The 25,670-nt window shown below is 40.1% G+C and overlaps 2 protein-coding genes across 5 annotated transcripts in view; both read left to right on the top strand.

Annotated features, from left to right (window-relative positions):
• The first annotated feature begins 6,127 nt into the window (after nucleotides 1-6,127).
• lhx9 (LIM homeobox 9) lies at nucleotides 6,128-14,792 on the top strand. Of its 2 annotated transcripts, none has more exons than XM_079472080.1 (5): nucleotides 6,128-6,644; nucleotides 7,309-7,511; nucleotides 8,221-8,576; nucleotides 10,705-10,907; nucleotides 13,894-14,792. In XM_079472080.1, exons 1-5 carry the CDS (start codon nucleotides 6,471-6,473, stop codon nucleotides 13,948-13,950), a joined length of 993 nt encoding a protein of 330 aa, XP_079328206.1. In that variant the 5' UTR covers nucleotides 6,128-6,470; the 3' UTR covers nucleotides 13,951-14,792. The 2 variants fall into 2 exon arrangements, with proteins under 2 accessions (XP_079328206.1, XP_079328205.1); XM_079472079.1 differs by lacking the exon at nucleotides 13,894-14,792 and adding an exon at nucleotides 11,418-13,546 and having other exon boundaries at nucleotides 6,159-6,644.
• A 9,157-nt stretch (nucleotides 14,793-23,949) lies between these two features.
• nek7 (NIMA-related kinase 7) overlaps nucleotides 23,950-25,670 on the top strand; it is a 46,553-nt gene continuing 44,832 nt past the window's right edge. For 2 of the 3 annotated variants that reach the window (XM_079471496.1, XM_079471498.1), the window contains exon 1: nucleotides 23,989-24,244. The gene's annotated coding sequence lies outside the window, so the exon portion shown is untranslated. Of the gene's footprint in view, nucleotides 24,245-25,670 lie in introns of all 3 variants that reach the window. The other variant, XM_079471497.1, reaches the window with a different exon arrangement.

Genomic DNA, 25,670 nt, shown 5'->3' with positions numbered 1-25,670 from the left:
TGAGTGAGTGCGTGGTCGATAGTATCGTCGTTGGCAGTGTCGGTGGGCATGTTGAATCGAGCTTCAGCCCGTCTGGTCACTCAACAGAGACAATGTCATTCAGCCTTGGGGCTGAAGCTTTACCAAAGTGGTCAGATGGACAACCAGCTTCCCTGTGGTTCAACCAGTGCCTAAACCGAAAAAGCCTCCTGCGTTTGACTGACAGTCACAGGGCCAGATTCCCTTGGACAGGGCTCTAAATAGCTGCACAAAGCACTGGGGCATCTCCCCAAGATCCTTCCCAGCATTCCAGCCAGAATGTCTGGCCATATCATGCCATATGTGGCACCGTTCCAGCCGGATCAGGTGGTCAACTCATTCAATGGGAAACCTTAGCTGTGCCTATTGTGAAAGGCCGAGGAGTTGTATCGAGATCAGCCAGATATTCTTGGCAATGCAGTTTGGATGCTGTTCATTGCCCCCATAGCTTCCAATGCCAGTTGTCCTGAAGGACCAATGAAATATTAAAACCAATAAAAGATACCAAAATGTTGTGTGACTACAGTAAATCCCACAGATTGATTGCACCAACTTAAGGGAAACCCTTTAAGAAACTTATCTTCGCCAGCTAACTTTTAACACGGAGGGGTCATTCCAAGGAAAGTTTGAATCTATGTGAGGTTTTTATGATGAGTTTTATCAGAGTTAGATAGATATCTGATAGTATGCAATGCCTTTTTGTATGTGGCATTGTTGAAGGATTTAACAACGTACGTTAGTGAAAGATGTTCCTCCACAGGTACAAAAGCTGTCAATGGGGTATTCTTTAAAAAACTACACCTTTGCACCAAAAGAATGCATATTGGTAGCTTAAAATGTACATATTGGTACCAAATGTATACATGCACATATAAACCTAAATAGTACATAAGAAAGTGTGTGGTGGACATTTTCTGTTTATCATGTAATGACAGTTGTTGACATACAAGCATGGATTAGATGTTGATGTATTAAAATTTAAATTTGCCCTTGCAAATGATCCAGAATGCAGTTGCACATCTAGATTTCAATCAGCCTAAAAGAACCCATGTTACTCCCCTCCTGATTTCACTTCACTGGCTGCCAGTTGCCGCCCGCATCCAGTTTAAATCGCTGACACTGGCCTTCAGAACAATAACGGCAAATTCGCCCCTTTTCCTTAACTTACTGCTCCAGGTCTACATCCCCTCCCGTCATCTTTGGTCTGAAAATGAGCGATGCCTGGTTCCATCACAGCGAGGCACCAAATCGCTTGCAAAAACCTTTTCTCATTCAGTACCCCTGTGGTGGAATAAACTGGCAGCCTCCACCCGAACTGCAGCATCCTTCACAACTTCCAAAAAACAGCTCAAAACAGACCTGTTCCAAATTTATTTGACTAACCAATAACTGTCTATGTCTTCAAATTATTGAAAAAGATATATATATATATTGTTCATTCTCTCCCTTGCATTTTCTAGCTTTAATCCCTGGCCTTGTAAACTAACGGTACTGTTTAGCATGTTGACAAAATATGTATATGCTCTCCTACTAGTAAGTGGCTTTGTGTAAAAGTGTAAACATGTAAATGTGAAGGGTTATTTCCCGGACAGGAATAAATGTAAGAGCTGTCCAAACTGCAAACAACTTGCACTGACATATAGTAAAAGACATCCGGAGTTCTGGAGGACCGCTGGATTGAACACTGTTAATTTATAACAAAATTAATTAAAACCCCTGTCATCAAAGTAAGTTCAAGAAAATAGTGCATAAAATGATCACGTTTTATAAATGAGATAAGTGATAGAAGCAACAAAAAAAAAATTTTGGTTAAGCAGCAGTTGGACTGTAGGGACCGGCTTTATGCTATGGAGCTATCCTCCATCTGTCAACACGGGGAGTTGTGATTCTTGCATCAGCAGAGCAGAGCTCAGCATCAAGAGAACGGGGTGAAGCGGGAGGGAGAGAGAATGAGCGTGTGTGCGTGTTAGAGAGACTGGAAGAGAGATTTTAAGCAGCAGCTAAATTCTCATCAGGCACGCTAGGCTGAACGTTCCCTCTTAGAAGCAAAGCATGACACCGATGGGCAGCATCTGCTCTGAGACTGTTACCTCATAATAAGTGCACCAATGCTTTAGAGAAATTGTTGTCCATCTTCAGTTTGTAAATATGTGATTGGTGGTTCCGCCGTCATGAATGGAGGTGGTTTCTTGACTCTGAATCCCAGCACACTTTTAGTTGGGTTGAAGAGCTGAGATGCTTGATGCGTTTTAATGAGATCAGGACATGCTTTTAGATTGTGATTATTTTAAATGATGATTAAAGGAACAGTTCACCCAAAAAAAGTATTATTAAATCTATGAATGGTGATTGAGGTCAGTCAACAAAAGTTTGTATTGCGGGTAAGAAAAACGATATCATGAGGGTAAATATATTAGTATATACTAACATAAAGCATTACTTAATGCAAACATATTATAGAAACACACTTTTTTTAATCCGCCATGGCTGATTTGTTTAGCATAGATTTGTTGTACTGTCTTAGTCAGTATAGCAGGAGGTTTGAAAATTGGGATTTGTGTGAACATTTTATATTCCTTAACATGCAGCAGGTTTTTATTTAAACAATATTTCTCAGCCTCTACCTACCTTAGGTTGTAATTTTTGTGTGCTGTTTGACATGGCACCCCACCCAACATTCTAATCCTGGCCTAAGGTTGCCTGCAAGCCAACGTTTAATGAGAAAACCCCGGTGAGATGGTAAACCCACGAATCACTCTTAAAATGACGACCCCCTCTTTATTCCCATAGCTTTTTCAAAAATGATCAGAACCCTGTTTGGTTTTTCATTGAGTCTTTTTTAAATCGACTGAATATTTTTGCAGAATTCCTGTATTTGGTTGTATGTCTCAGCTGTGTGCTTCTGATCGCGAGAGCACCTTTGCAATATTTTAAATCAGAAAACGGACACTTTGTAATGTTGACATAAATTTCCGATTATTCTGCAAAGGGCAGAACAGCTTGTGTGGCTTGGAGCACATAAGGTTTATTTGTACCTAGTTTGGCCTTGTGATTTTTCGACAGCAGTTGAATTTCACTGAGTTGGCAGCCACGTAATTATCTTATGGCCAAAGCCTTGTGTCTTTGTTGTCATTAAATGTAATAAATCTGAATTATTTTGTTCCACTATAAAGCCAGGTGTTACAATAATTGTGTTGACTTTAAATCAACTAAATGACAACACACTGTGAAAAAAATAGATACATTTCGATTTCCGTCACATATAACTTGGTGTTTAAAGAATTCCTGTTGCAATAATGTGAATACTTGGGTGCATGCATTATTTTAAAGGGAGGTGTACATCAGTCACAGTTCTGTATTAACCAAATAACAAACTTTCTGTCCCATAGCTTAATTTATTTATATATAAAAAAAATATGAATAGAAAAAAGTGTGACTCTGTTTACACCTACTGGCAAATTTTGGCTATCGCCTTGTTTATATATATATATATATATATATATATATATATATATATATATATATATATATATCAGTGTTTCCAAATCTTTATCCTGGAACAACCAACCCTGCATCGATGTCTCCATTTGATGACACACCCAATTCGGGTGAAAGAATCTCTTCTAATGAGCTGATAAATTGGTGTGTTAGAATAAGGAGACACCCAAAAGGTGCAATGTTGGGGGTCCTCAAGGACCAGGACTGAACAAAACTGTCATATAAACATTATATTCACATACGATAAACCTGAAGCATTCGCGCATACATTCCGTGCTCACTCCGGATTTGTTGTATAATTGACACTCATGCTGGGACGCGAGAAACAAGGAACAGCCCCCATCTGCTGGTAGCATTGCTCCTGTCTAACCCCCCTCCGCCACAGACTGCACTTCGTCTATCTCTTCCTCACCGCGACGCTGTGACTTTAGGACGGCGCGCACCGGCTCATGGTAAAACATCACTATTTCTATTAAATGATCTAGGGTAGTAGATTTCGTTTTTTAAATGCATTTTATTTCTTACATATTTGGCGAAAGACACTTTCCAAAAGCAATTGGCACGTATGACAGGTGACAGGTAAAAGTTAATGCAGCCAAAACATTTGTATATATGGATGAATGTAGAATAAAGATAACTGCTGGTCGTTTTTTAAGCAATAAGTATGGGCGGAAGATAAAAATATGTGATTAGCTGTTTCGCCATTGATCGAATTGTGAGATCGATAAAACCTCGACTTTAAACTAAGTAATAAACGTGACATTATTTTTCGTTTAAGTGAAACCTAAATGTGTTGCCATATGTAAAAGTGCAAGTACAGTGCAAAAAGAAAATGTGTTGCAACAAATTGGATATAAACTGAATTAATACAATAGGTCAATAATAATAATATAATCGGATTAAAAAAATAATTTAAAAAATACTACGTTAACAAATAGATTACAACAAGTTAGTTTCGTATACACGAATGGACTTTAAAATAGGTCGTATCCAGCTGCATGTTAGATTATCTTATGTATGTCCCTGTGTTAAAATAATTTCAGTTAAAGCGAATTAAGTTACAAACAAAAGTCTTATTTGAATTTGGAATAAACCTTTGGTGTCTTTTTTTGTCGATTTTATAAAGCTGACAGATTCGAATTGACCTCCAAATAGAGATGGTGTTTTATTAGCTTCCGAGTCTCTCAAATTCGTTTTTGTTTGTTCTAATAGGTACAATAATTTTTGGAAAGGAGACTAAAAGGAAAAGGCCTTTGTGGTAACCAAACCTGAAAATATGAAAGAAAATCGACAAATAGGAAAGCAGCTATCCGTCAAAACTATTTAGACTAAATTAAACGAACAGTCAAGAGTCGAAACGTTGCGTCCCGAGTTGCAAAATTGTAACACTGAAGGAAATTCATGGCTGCAAATGAATAGCTTAGTGTAAATATAGCAGCAATCGTCATGAAAAAAAGTATGCAAATCAACTACAAGCATTGCACTTTTAAAGCGACATGTACAATGAGAGATGCATGAACATCGCCTACACAAGCCATACTGCCTTTGATATTATTACTAACTGGATATAGGCTACTGTCTAGAATGTTTCCGTTTTTAAATATAAGTCACAATTTCTATTCATATTGAAAAGAAAATGTTACATAGACACGCGTTTCGCGCTTGACACCTAAAAATCAAAGAAAATAAACAACTGGTAATTCCTGCCTATGCATTGCACCTCTCTCTCTCTCTCTCTCTCTCTCTCTCTCTCTCCCTATCTCTCTTTTCTGCCGCAAACACGAGACCAACACACACACATTGATGGCTGCCCGATAGGTTTTTTATGTTATTTTTGGTAGTTCTGTTTTTTGGAAACGCTTTTAGTACGTGTCGTCTGGTAATAATGCTTGTTGCATATTTTTTTTTATTTTCCAAGCATAAATAGCATTTTATTTGAATGTATGCATTGAGCTGCGAATTTATGACTTAAAATGTAACGTGCTTACGATTTATTGAAATTCCGTTGTACAATTTGCACTCATAATATCTAATGTGAGTATAATATAAATGTGAATCAGTGGACCGGGTTGCATAGGCCTATTTCTGAAATGATTTGAGAAAAAAACACATGGAAAATCAAATTCTGTTTTTAGGAATTTAATTATGAGTTGTCAGAGAGTCACATTCTGGTGTATAAACTGTAATTTGCAATAAAACACCAACCGACAATCAACGGCGCGACAAATAAAGAAAAATAAAAAAATTTCCACAAAGATGCCACGCAGAACTTTAAGTGAACTCGATCATTTAAATAGCTTCAAATTCATTGCATCATTATTGCATCATTGAACTATTTAATAGTCAACGCAGAAATGCATTCAAGCGGTATAATGTTCAAGCAAAAACACAAATAAAATAAAAAGTGTAAAAACATCAAAGTGGCAAAGCATCATTTAAAACAAGAAGTAAAAGGTCTATACCAAGTTCTTTCCACGCTCGTGTTGCCCATCACCATCGGTTTGAAGAGAGAGTGACAGGTCTTTGTTGGTGAATAGAAATCAGTGGCATAGGAGAGAGGGAGAACTCCTCCTACCCAATTACCCAAGCTGGGCAGGCGTTTGCTCTCTTCACAAATAGGACACAGGATCTCTAACACACACAGTCCCAAACCTGACTTTCATGCATTCGGATCCCCAGTAGGAGATTGGGACTATCTGAAATCGCACGATTTAAAACTTTTGACGCGTAAACATCCGATCCTGTCTTTTGATTTGCCTTATATCATCCGGACTATACTTTTTGCCTCTCCTGCCTTCCCAGACATTGGAGAATTGGACTGGTTCCTGTCTCCCAGATTCTTCTCGCTTTCTCCCTCAAAGTCCGTCGGCTCTGTTTTTAAGGTATTGATTCTATTTGTGTGAATTTGTTGGTGCAGATCCTGTCGGATGTTTTAAGGATCCGGACAGTTGTATATGGAAGTTGTGGGGTGCAAGGCGAAAGAAAGCAGTTGCACATTGCGTCCAGCAGCCATGCTTTTCCACGGCATCTCTGGGGATCATATTCAAGGGATCATGGAGGAGATGGAGAGGAGATCTAAAACGGAGTCTCGTCTGGGTAAAACCGTTCAGATGAATGGCCGAGAGACGGTAAGATCTTGCATTGAATCGTTTGGGTATCATTTGGATAAATCTTGCTTCCATTTGAACGATTTAACCAGAGAGCCCCGTCTTATCGCCATGCTTAGCAGCTTGTGACCAACTTCTCAAGTATATAAATCAATATACAGAGAAAGGATGCGGCGAAATATAGTGTTTTGAGTTCAAGTATAAGCAGGCCTCGAGAATAATGCAAAAAGTCACATCGAGATATGCGAAACGTGTTAAATAGTCTTTTCTACGAATAAGAACTATAATGATTAATTTGTAATAAAACATTTGATTTGTAACAAATACACGGAAGATTAGATACACAAATGTTTGTTTTATTACTATTAAGAAAATCCTTCTATTAGCAGCCTATGCGATCCAATATTTTTCATGCGTTTATAACGTAGTTACGAATATAAAATGAAATCGTTTGTAATGTAATTTGCATGACTTTTAACTTAGCAGCTTTTAGCATGCATTCACTCTGTTAAAACGTGCAACTTGCGATCTGTTAACAATTATACGTTCTAGACTCATTTGTTATGTCTCTGTTTAGTTGTAGATATCTCTCGAAATTAAAGAGGTATATCTTGAACCTCAGCTTTCACTGACTCGATCTCTTCTGCTTTTCTTTTTGCTTGTTCATTTATTTTATTTGCTGAAGACAATGCCCTCCATGAGTCCAGAGAAGCCCGCCTTGTGCGCCGGCTGCGGTGGCAAAATCTCCGACAGATACTACTTACTCGCCGTTGATAAACAGTGGCATTTACGGTGTCTGAAGTGTTGTGAATGTAAACTGGCCCTCGAGTCTGAGCTCACGTGTTTCGCAAAGGATGGCAGCATTTACTGCAAAGAGGATTACTACAGGTAAGATCGAACTTTTAGGCACAGCTCAGGCCGGTTTATAGGCCTTAGTAAGACCGCTTGCAATAGATGCAGCTAAAACTTCAAACTCACACTCTCGGGCAGATTAGAAAGTGAACAGAAATGGTGACAGCCGAGGCTAAATCCAATGCAAACCAATGACCCATATAATAGAGATCTGTAGTGATGATCTGACACGACTTAACTTGAGCTTGTTTCTTGGATTTGATGCGCAATGCACGTGTAAATGCATTATTAGCCTAAAACATTTAGGCTTCACAAATTTTTCATTTATGATTATATAATGTTGCCCAAAAATAATATAATTTATTCAAAATAAAAATGTAAAGATATTTTGTTCTGACCTCAAGCTATAATGACCAATCGACAAATCTAAGATTTTTTTGTAGGGTGTATAATGTTAAAACAAGCCACCTTGACACCTTCAATTTATTGTTATAGACTTTTTTTCTGTTCAATTTTCGTTTATACTCTAGCATTAATTCAAAAATAATAATTTCGTTTGTTTGTCTATGTTTAAATATTTGGAAATGTCCTGTTCATCGTTTTGGTTTCATTTGGGCTCTTATAAATTCGTATTTAAATGTATGCGCTAGCATTGAATGTGTTTTTTCGTGAATAGATTACTCTTTTCGAGTGTCACCAATACTTATTTTGTTATTTTGATTTTAAATGTCATTTCATGTTTCAGAAGGTTCTCCGTGCAGAGATGTGCCCGCTGCCACCTTGGAATCTCCGCCTCGGAAATGGTGATGCGCGCCAGGGACTCCGTGTATCATCTGAGCTGCTTCACCTGCACCACATGCAACAAAACACTGACCACGGGTGACCATTTCGGCATGAAAGAAAACTTGGTTTACTGCCGGGTTCACTTCGAGACCCTTATTCAGGGAGACTATCACCCTCAATTAAACTACGCCGAATTAGCGGCCAAAGGCGGGGGCCTCGCGTTGCCTTACTTCAACGGCACAAGCACGGTGCAAAAAGGAAGGCCGAGGAAGAGGAAGAGTCAGGCGATGGGGATAGATATCGGCAGTTACAACTCAGGTGAGATGTTTATTAATAGCCGTTCAGTTGCCTAATCGAAAAAAATCAAAAGACTTGTCATTTATTGTGGTTTTGTTTAATTACAACGCAGAATTTCTGACTAATTCTAATACTTTTACCATTTGTGGAGCAGCTTTCCATATTTTTATTATGAGCCTCCCACTATACAATTATATTTATCATCGTTCTATAATAACATAAAGCTATTATAACACTATTCCAGGTAACATTGCATTGACACCGGGTGTAAAGTGTTTATTTATAAATGCGTGTATTTGGGTAAATATCATTTTATTAAGGCTATTTCAACAATTTACAGCAGTCAAAATATATCCCGCTTTTTTCTCGCCCCTGATTGGATCGGATTAATTATAGGTCTGGCTCATTAGTGCGTCATGAAACATGTAATTTGAAATTCTCAAAGGAGTGAACCCGTGACCCAACCCCACGTGCAGGAATCATAGCAATTGAAGATCATTCGCCTAAAGGCCTTCTATACCCGCATATTGTATATCGGGTCGGCATTATTTCACGTCCCTCGCTTTTTGATTACACATTTTATTCGAATGTTTTAATTCTGAAACAAAACGTCATAATAATACATCCCCGCTGCGCCTGTTTTGTTGTGGCTGTTACAATTACTGTCTGCGTGTAGAAAAAAAACTGCTTTTGTGTGCCAAGTATCTGCCGTTCTTCATGAATGGAGAGAAATAAGGCCTGTTAATTGTTCTCAGTTAATTGAAGGTGACGTCGGAATCTCTGGCTCTCCACCAGCTCTGATTCAGCCACAGGAAGGTCATTGCTGTTCTCAGGACACTGAGTGAACACTTTTTCAAAGCGGTTATTTATAATAACGTTTTAATAAGTATTAAAGAAACGCAAATCAATCCGACTTCAAACGCGTTTGTTTTATTAGCTTCAGACGTGTTGTGAACATTATCCGTTCGTCTTTATAGTTTTGAAGTTAATACGACTGAAATTCCTTTTAGAGGCATACTTATTTGATTATTTTAGAATATCCTATTTTTAGAAATTGATTGGATTATTTCGGAATAAAATAATTTCTATTATTATAAGAGTATCATTATGAACTATTTCGACAACTGATAATATATTGTATGTCTCTATTTCTAAGGCTTCTTTGTTTGATTTATCATTTGTGTTTCCTCCGTATATACCTGCTTTTTAATTCATTCACGTTTATTAAACTACTTCTTACTGAGATTATATAAGCTTTAAACTCATATTAAAAATTCATAAAACATTAGTTCTTATCTGGCGCACAAAATTCACTTTAAAACCCACGTCAGTCACAATGCAGCAGTGGACTTGTTGCATAGATATTTGCAGATAGAGACCTCTGGTGGCAAAAAGTGACGTGGGTCGTAAAGGCAACATGCACGAGGACGTTATTCAAGCGTCTCAGCTATAAAATGTAAAATGATTATTATTTGGAACTTATATCATTACAACTGCATGTAAATAATAATTAAAATGTTTGAATAGATGAGCATCACTGCAATTAATAACCAAATTAATTTCACTTTTAAAATATAAAACATTTTCAGCTGTTCTTGGCACGCATTCATATTTAGTTTGCAGGTATTAATGGTTGTATTTTCAAACTTTATAAATGATCGAGCGTTGTCAGTTACCGCGATATGCTGTTAGAAACGCGGTAATAATACGACGCGTTTCATCGCGCATGCCAGCATTTCTAAAATCGGATAAATTGTAAAAATATGTAAATTATTTGGCAAACGTTAACAACGATGATTAATTTGAACGAATAAATATCCTTATCCAGGGATTAGATTGCAACCGAGGTGTCTCAAATATAGGCTACGTTGTGTTACTTTTTCATGTAAATGCACGTGGTGCATGTTTAAGATAGGCCAGTAAAAAAGAACATTAATGACATTAATTCCAGCTCACATGCATTAAGCCCCCAATGTAGAAAACGCAATTTTGTTGTGTATTTTTATAATCCAATACTTTGCTATTACAAATAATTGACTTCACAAAACTCGACACGGCCTCTATTTGAGCAAACATCAGACACGTTTGCTTATTTCTTCGTTAATGTTTTCCCTCATCTTTGTTTCTGCTCTGTTCCCTATATACTCAGGTTGTAACGAGAATGATGCAGATCATTTGGATCGCGATCAGCAGTCCTACCCTCCATCCCAGAAGACGAAGCGCATGCGCACGTCCTTCAAACACCACCAGCTCCGCACCATGAAGTCCTACTTTGCCATAAACCACAACCCCGACGCAAAGGACTTAAAACAACTCGCCCAAAAGACGGGTCTGACCAAGAGAGTTCTTCAGGTAAGAGTCACCCGATCTCTGAGCCAATTAGATTCCATCCTACATTCACACCCCTCATCTCATCCTTGAGTTGTTGTTTTTCTGTTGTCATCCATGGTTATTTCAGGGACATTTTAAGTTGTGTTACATCATGTAGTTTCACATGTTGTCAGGCAATATCTAGAAAACGTGTTTGATTCGAAGTAACTGAGTAGTTTCTATTCCAAATGGAGGATTAATTCAAGGGGCAATACTGATACACTGAGAGGTCCATTGAGGAACCTTTAAAAAGATAATTTCTGACCTAAATTGGATTCTGTCCATTTGTTTTTTGGTAGACTCCGTATATGCAAAAGATCGTTTTAGCGAAAGTCGAGGCCTACAGAAGCTCCCTACTTTCACTGTGGCATTGTTCAGTAGTGATAGTTTTGTGATGTCAAATTTTGTTTACTTGTATAAGTACAGGGAAAAATATGAGATTAATTCGAAGCAGAACACAAAAAGAGTAAAGACCCTGGGATTGGTTTGCAGGTTTGGTTCCAAAACGCACGGGCCAAATTCAGAAGGAACGTTTTGCGGCAGGAGAATGGGGGTGTTGATAAGGCTGATGGCACATCACTTCCACCGCCCTCGTCCGACAGCGGTGCTCTGACCCCACCAAGCACGGCCACCACACTAACTGACCTGACCAATCCCTCTATCACCATAGTAACATCAGTGACCTCTAGTTTGGACAGCCACGAATCCGGGAGTCCCCCACAAACTACCTTGACAAACCTTTTCTAACGCGGATTTGTTTTTTTTTCTTTTGTCCCCTTTTCTTTTGAGATTTGTTTCTTGTCCACGTTTTGGAGACCACACAAAGACCTTTGGAAAGTAAACGAAAACGAGAGACCTACTAAATGTGTAGCATTTGCAACCGCGTGGCAGCTGAGTTTGTTAGTACTTGTTAATTATTTGTTTTTGTGTTAAATCTGCACAGTCATGTCATTTGACACAGTGAGCGCTTATACGGTTGACATTCAGAGATTCTAGGAAAATTTGGAAATTAGTTCTTTTTGTTTTATTTGAAAAAACAAATACATTATAATGTGAGTTTAAGTTTTGCATACAACATTGATAACCCACATTTACTAAAAAAAGGTTTACACTTTACAATAAGGATGTATAAGATTAATGCATTAGCTAACATGAACCAACAATGAGCAATATAGTTTTTCAGCATTTATTAATCTTTGTTCATTTTAGTTTGTGCAAAAATATGAAAGCAAAAACTAACAGATACAACATTTTAAAAGTTTCAGTAAATGGTGAAATGAACGAGATGAATAAATGCTGCAGAAGTTTGTCCATTGTTAATCCACGTTAGCTAATGCAATAACTAATATTATCAATACAACCTTATTACAAAAATGTATCTGCACACAATGTGTCAGCATACATGGTATGTTTACTGCATTTTAGCATATTTGGTATGGAAATAAAAATATATTTCTAAGAATTTGCTGACATAATATAAATAAAAATAATTTATTTGTATTTCGAATGCTATTTTGAATTGGACTCATATTCTGTACCTTAAGATAACAGCTCAATGGATGCTCATTTTAGCTCTGTTCTGTCACTGATGCTGGACTGCAATGAAAAATCAAACTGTACATCTGTACTTCATCTGTACAGTGATAAAGCCAGTGCCCCATTTTGGCACGACGTGGTGCAATATCAGTCCTCCAGATCCTATTTTCGAGGTGGCTTGAATCAATTGTTTCTGAAGTAGCAAATTTTAACCCCTTCGGTCTGTTTGGCCTCAACTAGTGGGCCAACTGTTTTGAATTAAGAGATCCAGTAAATAAATACTCGGTGACAATATGGTGCCCAGTAGGAAACATTATGAGCGAGTCCCTCGGTCTGAATAGGTTCCAGCGTGACTTGTGAATGCTAAGCAGGAAGCTCCTACTGCTTTTATGAATTCCGAAAATTCAGGATTGATAAAAGCCCAGTGCAAGTAAATCAGAGGAGAAAAACCTCATCAGTCACCTTTACATTTCCTCCCCTTTAATATCCGAGCACATTATTTTTTGTGTGTTTTTTTAACAGACCCTTGCCACTGAACAGACCAAAAAATATTTATTGTGGGTTGTTGGAGGCGCGGGGCAGTTTAAGAACGTTTCCTTGTGTGACGAGAAAATTTGTTCTGTTGTAGAACAAAGCGGTACACTAGATCTACTTCATCAAGTAGATGCTTAACTCAGTTCTACTATGTGCCTTATGCGATAACTTGGAAGAGAGTTTGTGATATTCAGGAGATACATGTTTGTTTGTTAAATGATTTACATCCTTGGAACGCCTCACTAGTTTTGTACTGTTCTGTTTTCCATCTGATTTTTGGAAGATCTTTTTAATAGTGTGTTCTGTTACGAGGGGGCAGCGATGTCATAGAAAGCAGTTGTGCACTCTTTCTGATATAGTTGGTAAATCCGAGAATCATATATATTGATCTTCGTGTTAATAGTACAGTACGTGTTCTACCAAGATTGTCCATGTTTCCTTGTTTCTTGAAAAATTATGGTGTATAGAAACTATTTCCCCTTAAATATTTATGGACCAAACAGTTGTTATATCTTATTAAATTTGTGTGAATAAAAATACTTTGGTTTACAAGAGTTTTATTTGTCATTACACAAATCATTTTCATGTCGTTTTTCAAAGCAAAAAGATTTCTGCTCGCACGCAAAACACCCAAGATCGCCCTAAATCAAAACCCTTGCACGTTTTTGCTTTCATTTTGACATCGATCTGAAACTAATGTTTGTTGTTACAAAGTAATGCCCCATGGATTTGAACCAAAGCCCTGTAGACAGCTAGACAAGAATGAGGATTGCTTTTTAATGCATGAACATTCATAAAGTAATGCAAATCAAAGGAATGATAAAAAGCATAAAATAAACCTTTCAAAGCAAGGTTACTCTGTAGTTTAATATATTGTTACTTTATGATTTTTTTTCAGGGAGAACAAATCTTGGGGCATTACAGCCATACTTCACGACGTTTGAAAATTCCCTAAAGTATTAAAAGAAGGGGGAAAACATTGATCGGGAATTCTTCACCATTGAAGACAAAGACAATATTAGGATAACATATTAGAGTGATAAAAATCTACCAAAACATTTAATCCAAATTCTTTTCTTTTTTTATTGCTGTCCTGAATGTTCAACACCATCTTTGTGAGAGAATCCACAACAAATGGGATATTTTTTCCACGTGGCCTGTTAAAACAGGTCGATAATGGCAAGAAAAAATGCAGAAAACACAAAGAGAAATAAAGTTGTACAGTATTGTTTGTGTACATATAAGAAAAAAATAATCTTGCTCCAGGAGGCGATTGGAGGAGATGGGAGTCTGAAAATCCTGCATACACACGCATCCACCCACCCACAAACGCATGCATGTCTACACACATACACACTGAAAACTACCTTGTAATTCTGCTTGCTGTAAAACATCCCTGTGCCAAAAATGTTACTCACCATAAACACACAGCCTTCCTTAAACTTGGCAGCAAAATGTCCGGCTAAGAGAAACTGTAAAGGAAGACCATTAAACACCATATGGCTGTGCTATAAAATGAAAAAAGAAAAAGAGGAGTCACCTTTTTGCATGCATTTCACATTGCCTATTTCAAATAGGTATTATTTTATATTGATGTTTTATTTGTTGTCTATTGTATACTAAAACGTGCTAAGGAATTTTCCTTTCAAAGCCAAAATCCTAAGATTAAAAACAAAAGAAATAGTGGTGAAAGCATGCTTTGTTTAACAATAAAAGCTGATTGTCTTACACAATACTGGGGTTTTCCTATCCACACGTTGTTTTATTGTGGTGTGCAATAAACTGTAAACTCAATGGAATATTTTTCAAACATTACTGTTTAATTTATTCTGACAATATTTGGAAAACGACATTGCACTCCAAGAGTGTCCAATAAGAGTACGCCTTTTAAACAGTAGTTGTATTATATGCTCATGTCTGTGTCAAGGGTGCTAAACGGAGTTTGGACAAGCATCGGGCCACATGGGGGCCCAGTAAACAGAAGAGTGTTGAATTCCAGCTATGCCTGAGATGTCAGTGTAGCACTGAGCTGCATAACTGATCTTCTGCTTGTAGGATCTAGATGTGGTGCGAGACCACAAAACATTCTCAGTCCACAGACCATCCCACACCCAGTGGGAATATGGTCTTCACATGATAATGCCTAAGGGTTCTTGTGTTATATGACTCATTAGATGAAACTAATGTTTTAAAAGTCAGATCAAAGTAAGCTTACAGCACATACTGTTCGGCTGACAGAGACCAAATATGCATGTTTTTTAGTGCTTATTCATCCAGAATTTATATATATATATATATAAACACATATATATCTGTGTACTGTGCATATTAATTTTGTAAACACTTACACATACATGCATAAAATATATAAAAATTAATTAACATTTATGTATAATTTAAATTATTGGTAGATATAAATAAATATATCTTAATATTTCCTAAATATAGTTTTGATCCCCTGGAAACGCACAATCTTATAAAATGTGTACATAACACCGCATGTTCACTCTTGAAAAAAGCACAATGGGCTAGAAGAACCATTTTTGATTCCCCAGAGAACCATTTACACTCAAATGTTCTCCTATCATTATTTCCTATGACGATATATTCCGGATACTTTTTCCACTACAAAGAACATTTTGTGAAGTTCTTTGGTTGTTCTTGGAAATGTTCTTTATGGAACCACTTAGCCCCAAATGGCTCTGCCATCGCATCATTTTTCAAGTGTTCCTATTGATAAAAGCATCTGCTAAAAGTATTCCTAAAACCTTTTCAAATAAACAAAAAATAAAATACAATATATGCGGAGGTATATTACAGTAATCAGTAGTTTTTTGGGAGAACTCAGCAGACAAGCTCGAGAGCTTCCCTACACCCATGACTAGAGGGAGTCCTTCAAAAAATGAGGACCTGGTGAGATATCAAAAGGAGGCAATGATTAGTCACACTGGAGGATTCATTCATCAGCACATGAAGGAGTGGACGGTCACCGTAACCAGAAGCAAACAGAACGCTATCCTCCCCTGCAGACTGCGATTATACGGAAATCACGCGTACATGAGGAGCCACACAGCGTCAGGAAGGAGGTTTGTGAATGTTAAAGCATTATGCGATGTACAGTATCATAACTGGGCATGCTGTTTTCCTGACACACTGTCAGCTGACAATGAGTGTTATGAATTGAAAAAAAAACAAAAAAATAAAGGGTCTACCTGACATGAATTATGATGGTAATACAATGCATTCTTGTCCAAAACGTTATGTGATTGGACACTCACACTTATGCAAAGCTAGTTTCAGAAAATATCTCAATACTGTCTCAAACGTGTAATATGCACATTTTAAGTCAGCCAATATGAACTTACATTTACATTACATTTAGTCCTTTAGCAGACGCCTTTATCCAAAGCGACTTACAAATGGGGTAAACAATGGAAGCAATTGGAACAACATAAGGACAATAAAAAGCATACATGCAATAAAACTGCTCTCACATTCAACTTCTCATCAAAGTCCCCAGACCCTAATATCTGATATATTGTTTTCTTGCATATATTTGAAATACTAATCCCACTAGGACAACAATTGGCACATCTATGACTATTTTGTTTGTCTCAAACAAGTTTAAGAGAATCTCGACAATTTTCTAAAACTAAAACCTCCTTTAAGTCTCCTGAGTTCTAAAGGAGAGACCTCTGAGCAATAAAATGCTCCTCTGGGGAATTCTCAAACATGTCTCTTGTGGACGTGTGTGCCTCAGAACACACAGTGTTGTGTTAACAGCAGAAGTGTGTGTCATGTGCTTTTGTGACTGACACACAAGAATGAGCCTGAGAGGGACACATGCACACATGCGCACACACAGACACACACCGACAGGTACATTGCATGTACACTGCTGAGGCGAGAAAGCAGAAGCCCAGTGTCATATGATGTGTACAGTCAACCTGACATACTTGTGTGTGTGTGTGTGTGTTCTCAGACAGTAGCAGTTCCACACCAGCAGCCTTTATCCTGGGAAAGTATGCATATCACTCCCTGCTTCTGTGTCAAAAATACATGTTCATGTACCGTCTGCACCCAACAAACACACACACACACGCACGCACACACACACTCTCTGACCCTGAGGGCCTTGCAGCAGCAGCTGCAGATTAAACGTCAGAGGTTTTGTGAAAGTAAAGGTCAGAGATCAATAACTTACATGCAGGTCGAGTGAGTAGGTGGATACACAGGCCTATTGCTCTCCAGTGAAAGCACACATAGAAATTCATACATTCATACAGGTGTACAGGCTCTCTCTCTCTCTTTATACGTGTATATACTTTAAATTATGCATAAAAGCAAACTTTGACATTTTTTCCCCTAAACTAATCATTGAAACTAAAAGCACTCGAGAAATGCTTTGTTACACTTGGCATTGTGCTTCTTTGTACAACAGTTGTTTATCTATCGCAGTTTTTTTAACACTTCACAATGTGAAACGTCTCGGTTACGTCTGTAACCTCCGTTCCCTGATGGAGGGAACGAGACGTTGTGAGAGACTGACTGGGGTTTGATCTTCAGAACCTACCTTCTCCGAGATAATTAATTATAAAACGCCAATGGGCTTGGTGAATGGCACGCGCACGCCAGTCTCCGCCCCGTGCATACGGGTATAAAGGAAGATGGCGGCGGTCATTCACTCACCCTTTGTACTGAGGAACCTGAGAGGGCACTCCCGTTCACTGCAGTGATTCGGTGCAGCGTTGTGGTATGAAGTCACAACGTCTCGTTCCCTCCATCAGGGAACGGAGGTTACAGATGTAACCGAGACGTTCCCCTTCAGTCGGTCTCTCGATGTTGTGAGAGACTGACTGGGGATCAATCTTAAACGCCACAGCGCTTGCACCGATATCACGACCTCTAGCGGAGCGACCCTGACTGGGCTAGCGAGTCACAAGAGTGCTACCGCGAGACGTAATCTTCCAGTCATATAGTATTGGTCATACTGAGAAGCCTCTACTGACGGCCTCACGGACAGTGGCGTACGCCTCTAGTAGCGAGAAGCTGTCCGGAGCCGAACACTGGGGAAACACTGCTCTCCTCTAGAAGAGTGTGTTACGGAGGCCACATCCTACCCGGAGGGGAGGTTACATGTGGAGACATAACATGGTGTCCCCGGCGGGGAGAACAACATGCGGAAAGGTGTTAGCCCGAATAGGGGGACAATCCAGGTGGGATTACCACCGGCGGGGAGATCACAGATTCACCAATCGGGAAATCCTGAGTGAGGAATTCAGCACACGGGATGACCCAGAGGGGAGTCACTACGTATGGGGCACTAGTCCTAATACAGGGGTCTGCCTGAGCAGGGATGACTCTACCTATAACGGACCTGGTTCTAACAGACGGCTCCGCTCAGTCTGTTACCAAGTGCAATGCTTAGTGATGGATGGAATGCCTATACGTCGCCCGAGTGGGGAAAGTAGGGAGGCTACAATAGCGCACTAGTCTCACCTGGTGAGGGGAGAAGGCGCTTTCGCAGGCGTACGCCCAAACCAGGAGCCCACCCTAAACGTTGGCGGCGTTTAAGGGCATGTGCTGCAACTGGTTCCACGTGGAGATTGTAAAACCTCGTGAAGGTACTGGGCGTAGCCCAACCCGCAGTTCTACAAATGTCTGCCAGAGAGGCGCCCTGTGCCAGTGCCCACGAGTGGAGTGGGCTCTCACTGCCAGCGGGCACAGCGATCCTGGGATTGGTACCCAGTGCGCCACCTCTGTTTGGAGACAGCCCCCCCCGGTGCTGTCTCCCAGAACAGACAAAGAGCTGCTCAGAGCTTCTGAGGCTCTGTGTGCGGTCAAGACCAAGGCGCAGCGCGCGTACTGGACACAACACATAAAAAGGTTGGGTCTTCCTCTCCGGAGGGGAGCGCCTACAGGTTCACCATCTGGTCCCGGAAGGTAGTAGTGGGAAGCTTGGGCACGTCGTCGGGACAGGATCTCAGGACCACGTGAGAATTACCGATCCCGAGTTCCAGGCACCTTTGGGACACAGACAATGCCTGTAGGTCCCCCACCCTCTTGATGGAGGTGAGCGCCACAAAGAGTGCATCTTTCATCCAACTGAGGAAGATTGGCAATTCTTAGGGGCTCACCAGGGCAGACAGGACCTGTGCAAGGAGGCTCACTGGGGGGAAGGCGTACTTCCGCTTGTCCCGCGGCCAGCTGTGTGCTAGGGCATCCGTGCCGAGGGGACCCTCGGTCTGGGAATACCATAGCGGGTAATGGGTGGAGTCCGGGGAGGCAACAGGTCCACCTGTGCCTGCCGAACCGCTTCCCACATGAGCCGGGCTGCACGGGGATTGAGTCGCCACTCTCCGCGGGGAGTACACTGTCGAGAGAGCGCATCGGCTGTCTGGTTCAGGTTGCCCGGAAGAAACGTGGCCCGCAGGGATTTCACCTGCTGATTCCAAAGGAGGAGGCGTCGGGCGAGTTGTGATAACTGCGGTGAGCGTATGCCGCCTTGCGATTGATGTACGCCACGGCAGTCGTGCTGTCCAACCGGACTAGCACGTGTTTGTCCTGCACGAGGGGCTGGAGCCTCCTCAGTGCCAGAAGGACTGCCAACAACTCTAGGCAGTTGATATGCCAACGCAATCGGGGACCCGTCCACCGACCCGATACTGCATGCCCACTTGCACACCGCACCCCACCCTCCCTGCAGGGAGGCGTCTGTCGTTACCACTACATGCCTCGAAACCTGTCCGAGCGGAACCCCCGCTCGGAGAAAAGGTCAAGTCTGACCAGGGTAAGAGAGTGCGAAGGCACTGAGGCGTTACCGTAATCCGCCTGGTGCCGGCGTGCCACGCCGTCCAGGGAACCCGACTCTGTAGCCAGTGCTGAAGCGAGCGCATGTGCATCAACCCGAGAGGGATTACCCCCGTCGAGGACGCCATGTGCCCCAGGAGCCTCTGAAAGTTCTTCAGCGGCGTTGAGGGATTCTGACTGATCAACCTCAGACAGCGCAGCACTGACTGTGCACGATTGTTGGTGAGACGTGCTGACAAATACGGACAGAGTCTAGTTCCATACCGAGGTAAAAGGTACTCTGCGCGGGGGAGAGCTTGCTCTTCTCCTGGTTGACCCGGAGGCCTAGACGGTCTAGGTGCCGAAGCACAAGGTCCCTGTGCGTGCACAACACATCTCGCGAGTGTGCCAAGATAAGCCAGTCGCCGAGATAGTTTAGCACTCGCACGCCTTGCTCCCTGACAGGAGCTAAGGCAGCCTCCACTAGTTTGGAAAAAACCTGTGGAGACAGGGCCAGACCGAATGGCAGGACCCTGTACTGATACGTCCTTCCCTCGAACGCAAACCGTAGGAACGGCCGGTGTCGGGGGAGAATAGAGACGTGAAAGTACGCGTCCTTCAGGTCGATTGCCACGAACCAATCCTGGTGACGTACCGAGCCCAGGATGCGCCTCTGCGTCAGCATTCTGAACGGCAGCCTGTGCAGGTGCTTGTTCAGGCGACGCAGATCCAAAATGGGCCGCAGCCCCCCGCCCTTTTTGGGCACGATGAAGTACGGCCTGTAAAACCCGGACAAGAATGTGAAAAGAACGTAGCCACCGTGACCGCAACACCCTGATTGCTATGTCCGCACACACGGGACATACCGCATCAGTGAAACCTGCCTCAGCATGCTTGAGCCCCAAGCAAGTGACACAGGAATCATGGCCGTCAGACTCCGGTATGAGTCTGTCGCACCCAAGGATACAGCTACGAGACATGCTCGTAGCCGGAGGGACTTACCTCTTAAGGTCTGTAGCCTTTTGCCGAAACGCCCAAGGGAAGTCCACCGAAAAGAGAAGTCCGCTGCTCCAAGTCATAAATCCAGCAGGTTAAAAGTTTTCTCGAAGTCGAGTATCGCGTGTAGCATCAGCAAACACACAGGTTCCGAAGTACAAAGGATGAGTGAATGAGTGCCGCCATCTTCCTTTATACCCGTATGCACGGGGCGGAGACTGGCCTGCGCGTGCCATTCGCCAAGCCCATTGGCGTTTTATAATTAATTATCTCGGAGAAGGTAGGTTCTCAAGATCAAACCCCAGTCAGTCTCTCACAACGTCGAGAAACCGACTGAAGGGGAACTGAAATTACACATAACACAGAATTTCTAAGTATTGGTAGTGACGTAAGTGGGAGAACTTGAACCTTTAACTGCAATCTTTCAACAATACCACAAACAGAGATTAATGTCAATGGATTGATCAGATTTTTAAAGGGACAGTTCACTCACAAATGAAAAATCTTATGTAATTTCAAACCCGTATGACTTTATTTCTTCAGCAGAACACAAAAGAAGATATTTCGAAGAATGTTGGTCACCAAACAACATTAGATGTCATTGACTTCCAATGAGACATTAATTAAAATATCTTCTTTTGAGTTCCACAGAAGAAAAATCCTATAAATGCTTTAATCGATATGAGTCGTGAATAAATGATTTTTCAGTCTTGGGTGAACTATTCCTTCAATGATATTCTCAGTATTAATGTTTTAAATATTCACATAATGACTATTAAAATAAATGAGTTGTTCTGAGACTATAAGTAATGCATAATAAAACAATAAATGAAACAACAGCCTGAATTCCACAACTGCAGACACACAAGCAAACAAAACAGACCCAGACAAAAGCACACGTCTGTGTTCCATACAAGTGAGTTGATTCTTTAAATATTGACAGCTGCAATGATAAATAAAAAAAATTCAATACAATAAGAATAAAAAAATCACTGTTTCAGGGCAAAGACAAGCACGACCCTAAAAAACCGGAGCTAATCTACATTCCAAAAACATACAAAATCAAACAAGGCAAAACAAATATCTAAAAAAAAGTTCAAATTACAGAACCGCCATCGTTCTACTTTTGGAACAATCGACTCATTGGATTATTACGCAAATTCCGAGACAACAGATTTGAGTTTCGAAGCTTCACTCCAGCGTGCAGTCATAACAGCTTCTTATCCATCTATCTAATTATTCCCTTAGAAACAAGAAATTTGAAGACACTAAAGACAGTGCATATCTGTCACGGAGCACCATTGATCTTATCGAGAGCAAAATGTGGGTGTTGAGGGAGCCCAATATAACCCATGCCATTAAATTCAGCTTCCCGTTATTCACCAACAGAATTGACAGATTTTCCGCAGACATTTCTTTTAATCTTCAACGCTTGTTCAAGAAAAGGGGAAAACACACAGTGTGTGCTTTTCTTATATGGTATTTGTGAGGTGGTTAGCAGAACTGCAATTGATGTGTCAAGGCAAAAAAGGTAAAACAGCTTGCAACACTTGTTGCTTATCAACCGTCAAAAACGCAGAAGGAAACATTCTTACTTATACGGAACAAAAATACTCCCCTCAAACGATCCGGATTGAATGTATAACTACTGTATGGGGTTTCATCTGAACTGAAGCTGAAGTACACCATGTAAAAGACAATTCTTTACATGGATAAGTTCACTCGAGATTGTTTCCAAAGGTGATAGATTGTTAGCCGGGGAACATGCACCGCAGGTGGTAACAAGGTAGGTGCCAGAACATTTGGGAGGATTTTCATTTTGAACCACAAAACTATAAAGAATTACCAGATTATAATGATAACTATTTGGGATTAATCTCGTGGAGTTTTCTTTACTTAACTCACTGAAGAAGGCATTAGCCGAAACGTTTGTGTTATCTTGCCTCCCATCATGAAATAAAAGTAATTCATATACTACTTCTTTCTGAGTGCGAACCACCGTGTATAAGGAATATGGCTCGAAGATTAACGCACCACTATTACCAAGTTAATACAAGTAATGCAAGTTACTCGGAATTTAGTTTTCTTTACTTAAACAATAAATTAAACACATTAGTTTGTTTCCGCCTAAATCGTGTTTAAAAATCTTTCAACTGGACTATGGACCGTTTTTAATAGAGGCCCATGGACTGTATTTCGACAAGAGACCAGAAAATGGGGAAATTCGAACCCATGCCTTTGGGTATGCATTTTAATATGAGCATATAACCAATATATATGTGTGTGTATATGTATATGTAAATGTTTTGTTTAAATTAAATTGGTATATATATATATGTGTGTGTATATGTATATGTAAATGTTTTGTTTAAATTAAATTGGTATATATATATATGTGTGTGTATATGTATATGTAAATGTTTTGTTTAAATTAAATTGGTATATATATATATGTGTGTGTATATGTATATGTAAATGTTTTGTTTAAATTAAATTGGTAATAAACCCCACACAAGAACCACACAAATATTTAAAGGTATTTCACTTATATATATATTTATAGGGTTTATAGGGTTTATAGGGTTTATTATTTTCTATGGGGAGAACAAAAAGGGGCAGTCTGTTGTACAGGTTATCTTTTGCGGCTATATATCATTTGTTTGAATTTACATGTTCCTAAATTCCAGAAGCTCCATTCCATGGGAACAGAAATCAGGTGAGGTTAGGTACAGTGGAACAGAAGAGCTCGGTGACAAAACAGAAGTTAAGTGTCTCTTGCTTAACAGAATGGAAACTTACAAAACAGAACAGAAGAGAGATGCCCACAGAATAGAACAGAATAGGAAATCAGAAAAAGACGTTGAACTTGAACTTGCACATTCAAAATAAAACAGAAACTTACAGAATAAACACAGTTCAATTTACAGAATAAAACAGAAATGTAGATCAAAGATAATAGGTAATAATACGCTTACCGTAATATTAAGTTGAACTTAAAATATAACTAGACAAAACAGAATATAAACAAAATAAAATGTACATCAATTCTATATAGCAGAATAAAAACTTACAGAATATAACAGAAACTTAAAAAATAATATTTTTATGGAATAAAATAGAACTTTCTTTCAGTGTTTACGCGTGTCCCGTGTGAAGTATCCCACCCCTTGAGCTCCCTGGGGTGTGTATGTGTGCGTGTGCGTAACTTACACAGGCAGGTCAGCAATGGCGTTTTAGGGAGCGCGCTCACGCTCACGCACACACTCACAGGAACACATACACACACTCCGTATCCGCGCGCAGACAACTCGTGTGTGTGCTGCAACGTCGGACTCAACGGGAGCTCGAGCTTGAAGTGACAGATTGAGACGCCTTCATCACTCTCACCCTCATCCTCATCCTCATCCCCGTTCTCATCCTCAAGCTCCAGTTCAACTCGCGTGAAGCTCGGCTGGCACTTCCTGGTAAGAGTTCATACTCATTCCCCTCCAGTCCACTTCGAAACAGCGTACTCTCTCACTTTACTGTTTTATTGACATTATTCAAGTGCATTCTTAGTCAGTGGGACACTTAGTGTGCGATTAAAGTGTATATAAGGAACACTATAACAGAGTAAATATATCACGCGACTGTGGAAAGTTGACAGAAGTTTTGGGCTAATGGAGTTAGCGCGCTATGCTAACGCAGCTTCTGGGTCAATTCGTTGGATTTAAACCCCACAATTATCGGAATGGCGAATAAACATGATTTTTGCCATCAGAGTAAACAAACGCAGTCGTCAAAACGGCGTTTCTTAGCCGTTTTCAAGAATGTCGTTTGAGTTTGTAGCACTCGCGCGCACTAGTTGAGCTAAAGCTAAAGTCTGACTGCTTCAGAAATGTGAGGACGATTTCACCAAATAGCTTTATTCATCTGAAATATAGTTTTTCTACAGAAATGCCGCAAATACACTGTTTATTGCACAATAGGGCATGTCTTTATAAGTTTGGCAAAACTTTCCTGCTATTGGCAGATGACAGTTACACGTTTATACGTGTTTATTAACGCATAACATGTTTTTCGTCATTTTGAGATTGACAGCAGCAAGGTTACTTTACAACACGCGTACACAGACCTTGTTTATGTTATATCGTTTATCTAATGAATTATTAAATGTTGTGATTTCATGCAATGCGTTACTCTGGTTTGTGAATACTAGTGACACGTACTGTGACGTGGTGCTCAGGGTTTGTCTGGTTCACACTGGACAATGAATCAGCACAAAAATGAAAATACTGTTTGTAAAGTTATCTTATAAATGAAGTGTTACCTTGTAATAAATGTATTATAAGGAAAAATATGGAGTAAACATTAGACATTATTATTAATCCACTTTTCTGTGATTAACTTGAATTATATGTGTGGTCACATATTGGCATTATATTGGTCATTTTGCACTCTTAATATACCATTCAAACCCATACTAGACAGATGACTACTTCTTTATTACAAAGTGCATATTGTAGTTTATCGGATCAGGAGCAATCAGATGTTTCAAGAGAGCTTGATCCATATTAAAATGGCTGATTTAAAAAATCGAACCAGTTTTCTGTGAAGCGGCTTTCATCATATAATTTCAGCTATGCAGTGATACAAATGCATATTTGGTCTTATGATAAAGAACGGGTTTGTCAGCGTGCTATCGCTAGCGTGCGTTTGAGTTCTGCTCTCAGCACGTCAGAAAGCACATGCGCTTTCTGCAATTTGTCGTTATTACTTTTCAGTCTCTCCTTGTTTAGATATTTTAGATTTCCCCAGGACACGAACCCGCATTCGTGGATTAATTACGCGATGCATATGCCACTGCAAACATGGTAATAGAAGCGCTGACAGCATGCATTTGTCATGAAA

The sequence above is a fragment of the Barbatula barbatula genome, assembly GCF_947034865.1.
Source record: "Barbatula barbatula genome assembly, chromosome: 13".
Taxonomy (NCBI): Eukaryota; Metazoa; Chordata; class Actinopteri; order Cypriniformes; family Nemacheilidae; genus Barbatula; species Barbatula barbatula.
The sequence above is the reverse complement of the archived record's forward strand: the minus strand, read 5'-3'. Positions and strand labels throughout refer to the sequence as shown.